The sequence below is a fragment of the Poecilia latipinna genome, unplaced genomic scaffold (genome assembly GCF_001443285.1).
Source record: "Poecilia latipinna isolate Pla-1442-1.1 unplaced genomic scaffold, P_latipinna-1.0 Scaffold640, whole genome shotgun sequence".
In the NCBI taxonomy this organism is placed as follows: Eukaryota; Metazoa; Chordata; class Actinopteri; order Cyprinodontiformes; family Poeciliidae; genus Poecilia; species Poecilia latipinna.
In genome coordinates, this window is record NW_015113256.1 from 65,851 (window position 1) to 71,635 (window position 5,785).

At 39.3% G+C, this 5,785-nt stretch overlaps 1 protein-coding gene across 3 annotated transcripts in view; it reads left to right on the top strand.

The window, feature by feature from the left end:
• Nucleotides 1-5,548, top strand: part of gdap2 (ganglioside induced differentiation associated protein 2) — a 33,573-nt gene extending 28,025 nt beyond the window's left edge. For 2 of the 3 annotated variants that reach the window (XM_015043574.1, XM_015043577.1), the window contains exon 14: nucleotides 2,652-5,548. In XM_015043574.1, the coding sequence (XP_014899060.1) occupies nucleotides 2,652-2,693 (42 nt within the window). In that variant the 3' untranslated portion in view covers nucleotides 2,694-5,548. The remainder of the gene's footprint in view (nucleotides 1-2,651) is intronic. The other variant, XM_015043575.1, reaches the window with a different exon arrangement.
• The last annotated feature ends 237 nt before the right edge of the window (nucleotides 5,549-5,785 follow it).

Below are 5,785 nucleotides of genomic sequence, written 5' to 3' on the forward strand. Positions count from 1 at the left end.
ATTCTTTTGGCTTAAAAAAAGAAACCCCTTTTTTTTTTTTTTTTTTTTTGTTTTCCTAAATGACCGATGATGGTAGTCAGATCTGGATCTGGTGATCGTCTGAACTGTTCAGAGGCTGTAAACTGAAACGCTTCGCTTTCTAACCTGAACTAATGAGGCTGCTGCCCTGTACCCTCCTCTTTGGCTATGAATTTACACAAACTGTAAACCCTAACACCGTCAGACTGGGTGAGTCGGGTTTAGTCAGAGAAATGTGCAGTTGGAGCCCAATTCTTATGTTCGAACAAGTTCACTTCCTTGGTTTTCCAAATGGAACGAGGCAAGGGAAGTCCGCAATTTATAGTACATTCTAATTTAATAACATTAAAACTAGCCTATGTTTTGAGTCACCCAGGGCGAACATCCGCTCTCCATTTACTGTAATTTAATGCAACCCTAATTCGACACTGATTTTTCTGCTGGGTCTCCAAGGCCGAGCTCTGTAATGTGTTTACACCATGTGCGTTTAATTCCAGGCACTTCTGAGCGCGCTTTTATCTCAGTTTGATATTCCTCTGAACTGACGGGGGGGAATCAGCGATTGATTGGAGTAATACGTGCTTGCTTTTCTAAAAATGTCACCTATTAATCAGCTTGCCTCCACATCCAATTAGGATGACGAAGCCCAGAGCGTTCTGCCTCGGTTCCCGAACCGCGTCAAATCAAGTCCTTAAACAGGAATCCGCTGGATACAAAGTAGTTCCTTGTTATTTTTGACCAAAAAGGAAAAAAAGATTGTGTGTTTATGTTCCTTTGTGTTTATCCTTTATTGAGCTGTTGTGACATCTGATCCAGTTTAGCAAAAAAAAAAAGCTTCCTCTACTACTCACGTCTTATTTCTTCAGTAAAAACATTTTGATTGAGCGACAAAAAAAATATTCTTTAGACATTTAGAACAATTACAATGAGTCATAAAAGCAGGATTGAATATCAGAACGTGTAAAAGAGTAAACATGCTCAGTTCCCGTCATACAAATAGGAGAGCATCATCTGCAAAAAAGCCAACGTGCGGTCATGAACCGATCCTGCCCTTCACGAGCGTCTGTCAGTCTGAGCGCAGACACGGCTTTGAAGAGAATCAGAACACATCTGTAGGTAAACAAGACGTTTTCTCAGAGTTTTAAGCCAGAGTAGATGCATTTTGAGCTTCTTTATCTTCGCCGAATGTCTAAAACAAACACAGGCAGTCATACAACCGCAATCTGAGTTCAGCCGTCGCTCCAGTGGGGGTGTGGACAGTGGATCCTGCAGCGGGAAGTTGAACCAGATGCGGTGAGCAGAGTGAGTTTATGATTTTAGAAGGTCAACACATGTTGAATTGCAACCAGCACAGAAGCTAGGCTGAATTTTAACATCCAGAGCTCAAAGGAGAACTGACAAGTGTGCTTGAGCTAACATCAGGTGAATGAAAAATCATAAAATATGCTTGTTGTAAAACTGTCCCCCTCAAAAAACAAAAAAATATTCATACTGTTATTTTTTAACACTCAATATTGCAAAAAAAAAAAAAAAAAAGTCATCCTGATCACTTGATCAGGATGCTGATCCTGTTGGGTCAGCATCCTGACCCAACAGGATCTGAGCTGTTGGTTCAGATCCAAACTGCTCTGGTTGTACATGATTTGCGCCCACAAAGTCTTCCGGCATTTCTTCGTATACGGAAAAGATTCCACCTTCGATCCGGACAGAGGCGCGTTTTTGGTTTTTCAATGTTTAATGCTGGGTCGAGGCACAGCACACATCATGAACCGAGGCAGAGGACGGTAACTCCACCCCCCAGAATCACTCCACTTAGACATTTACTGATTAAAAACTAGCTATTTATTATTTCCTCCTTTAAGCTCAGCTGATATTTCACCAATCATGCCTCAATCCAGAGTGAAAGGATTACAAGTGGTTCTGCTAACTCTGGTCACTGTCGTTTTCCTGGAAAGCAACCTGAGAAGCTGAAACAATTTAAAAAGTAGCACTGTCATCTTCCTTTGATACAAAGGCTTGGATAGAGTTTCATTAAAACAATAAAAAACAACCCAACCCCAACATTTTGTTCATCATTGTGGCAAAGAAAAAAATGAAAAGCTGAGGATGATTTTGCTTATTTTTTTTTTTTTACTTCTGTCATTAACTGACCAAAACCGGCAACATTCTTCCTTTTGCTGCAGATTAAAACTACATGATTCCTTTAGAACAACAGACCGTTTGCCTTGGGACTACAGCCATTGGTGTCTTGTAAAGGTTACAGCTCACACACTTAGCAGATTCCTTATGTTTTGTCCAAGTTGGAGCTTTTTCAACATAAAAGAAAAAAAACACACCTCTGTTCTGTAACACACAACGGCCAGTGGCCGACTCTCCAATGCGCAATACCCAGAGGTCACTTTAGAACATGTTCAGGTGTCCAGCAATCTCCTTTGTCTCTTAGCAGGAAGCATCTAGTTGGGTTGTCCTCAATAGTGAATTGTGAAATTGATCAGCAGACCTTCCCACCTGGGTTATGTACCTGTGGAGTTCCTCCAAAGCTTTAGGAGACATATTAAGTTTGTTTTCTTAAACTATGAGAAACTGTGTGCTCTAAGGAAATTACACTGAGTCCATCTTCTCTCCTCTCTCAGGTAAACAGACCAAACCATCCCAACGAGGCTTCTGGTCTGTGACAGGACGCCGGCTGGACCTGTTTGCTAGGCGGACGCTGTGAATTCAGCCCCACTAAGGGGAACCTATTAATGGACGTCAGACTGCCTGAGCGGTCTGAACTCACAAACTCCATCAGGCTGTGAACCACGGCGGGGAAAATCTCCCTGTTGACGTTTCCCCGCCAAAATCATACGAAGAGAGTCGTCTCAGGTCAGCGGTAGCGACCGTTTGTCGGGGCAGGGTAGTTCCTGGATTATTCCCCGCATAAAGTTTTTTTTTTTTTAACGTATTTTCTCCAAAACAAATAGAGTCAAGTCACAAAACCTTTGACTTCATGTAAAATCACACACCGTATCCAGCTGGTAGCTGAATTTACCGGCTGCAAGTTTCACTATTCAATGCAGTACGTCGCTATGACAACAAGAGGAGCTTAAATCTGTGGGGCAGAAAGTAACATAAAGTTAGAGCAGTAACTTTTCACCAGTCATGTACATGTAAATCAGAGGTTAAGTCCCGGACATGAACTCTTTAATAAGCTGGCAGCGTTTTCAGACTAGCTGCTGTCCAGCTGCTGAGCTGAAATCTTGTTGGTCTTAAAAAACGTTTCGTGTTTGAACTGAAAGGCAGCCGACGAAACGCTGCGTCTGTCAGCGTTTAGAGTAAAACGAGTCAATAAATAAACATTTATCCCACTAATTTTTTTTCTCCCTCAACTGATTACTGCAGTTATGCAAGAGTTTCAATTCGCAGCTCTTCGTGTAAACAAATGAATACGAGGACAAAGAGGACGTCTGTTGCCCTTGTTGCAGAAGCTAACATGCATATTTTCATGATAGACTTAAGTCCAACAAAAAAAATAACTTTTTTTTTACTTATTTCATCCCCATTTATGCATGAAAGTATTAATTTTTGGTCATGTTTCTAGTAAATCTCTACTGGAAGGCGAACCATCGCTGCACTCTCCTGTGTTTTGCAGGTTTTCTGAATTAATTTTGCTCCGTTCATCATTAAACGGTCCCATTCGTACATCATGTTTTTTAATTCATTTAACATCCTGATCACTAATCAGAACCAATCAATGGAAAATAAACTAAATCTCTAGCTGAAGTAATTGATGCAAAGCTAAAACAGAGTGATATTTGCAGGAAAAAAACCTTATCAAGAATAAAGAGTTTTCTTTAGGGAAAACTGAGACTGAATTGTAAATACTGTTTATATCTTACAAACTGAATCAGGTTTGTAAAATAAATCCCATAAAACTACCTATTTATTTAAACACACCTGATTTTTCCTTTTTTTTCCAAATAAGTGATTTTATTTGTAGAAATTCAACTTTGTCTCATCCATAAGAAAAGTACAGTTCACTATTGTTTTCTTGCGTCTTAAACTAACTTTATGCTATAATTTCTCCGGTTTTCTCAGTTTTCGTCCTCCACTGATTAAACCGTTTTGGTTCCATGTTTTCTGTTCGTTCGGTAAAGAAATAGTTTAGATTTTCAGACGTGAGGTTTTGTGAATGCATCGTCAGTAATGGTTTTCTAACACTGCAAAAACACAAAACTTACCAAGTATTTTTGGTCTAGTTTCTATTGTAAATATCTTAGGACACCTGAAATGTAACAAAATTAACATATAACTAACTTTTGTTTTAAGTCAGTAATTCCTTAACATCGATGAAGAAGTGCTAGTTCCACTGGCAGATCTTGTTTTTACTTATAACATTTTTCCCATGTTTAAAGTGAAAAAAGTGGAGCTACTGTAGTTCTTCTTAACAATATTAAGGAATTACTGACTTAAATAACTCCTATATGTAGCTGAAAACTTACATGTAAGTTAGTTTTGTCTTATTTCATGTGTACTAAGATATTAGCACTAGAAACTAGGCTAAAATTACTTAAGATTTAGTTTTTTCATTGTCCCTGTGTTTGCAGCAAACTGAGCAAGTCAGAGTTGTGAAAGCCAACAGCCAGTAAAAATCACGACCTGTTTTAGCTCCTTTCATTCAAAGTGAAAATGTTTGTCTTTACGGAACATACCGCTGCTGCTACGCTTTTACAAGAAACTATTAAGTTTGTTCCCGCTTTAACAGCCAGCTGTGCGCCACGTTGCTGCGAGGAATCGGAAAAGCAGAGGAACTGTGCTGCCTTTTGATGCTGTTGCCCAAATACAAACTTCCTCCTCTTGTCGGACGAGTCTCGGCTCATCAAACGGATTGATATCGGCTACAACGGCAACACAAGTTTGAGAACGATTACTGATGATAGCCTCAGTTTAAAGTAAAAATCTAAACTCTCCCTTTATGATTGTGGAGCTTTTTTAGGATCTCTGCTTTTGTGTGAATTTTTATCACCGTCTGTTGGACTACAGCTCATTTCTCGCCATCCAGGTGTTTTCCTTTCGTTTCAGCTCCGTTGGAAAGGCTCGAGCCTCTGAGGGTGATTCCCCTTCCTGTAAACATCCTCATTTCAGAACGGATGAAACTCAGAAACTCGGCAAGAGATTCATCGTAGGAAACAATGCTACCCTGCTCGTTTACGAACCGAGGGTTTACTATAATATAGACGTAGCCTTCTAGCTAAAGTGTTTGTGCGTATGAAAGGAAACGTAAATGAGAAGAAGTGGAGGTGCTGGAGGAAAATCCGTTATACAATCACTCGCTTCACAAACTGTCGGCAGAACCGGGATTTTCTCACATGATGTTTAGCTGAGCCAATTTTTGACTGCAGAAATGTGATCTTTTTGTTTTTATAAATATATCTGTCATTTTATTGTTGTTGATTCAGACTGTCCAAAGCTTTCAGGGTCTGAAAGAAGTCTCTTCTTTTCTGTTTGGATCTTCTTTTTTTATTTTCTGATTAAAAATCCTAGACTTTCATCAAGGCGTCTGGATTCTTTTATTGTGATAAATGGAGGCAAAACACAGAGCCAATGGTAACTGAAGAAAATACGATTTTTGAGATGCTGATGTTTGTTTTCTTCTTTGTGAAACAAAAATAACCTGATTTTTGTCTCAACCTTAAATATTTGATTTTTAAAGGTACAGTGACAAAATCTAATATTGGAGACCCAAAAAAATTAATGTTTTTGTCCTTGGAATGAAAGCAATGCATTC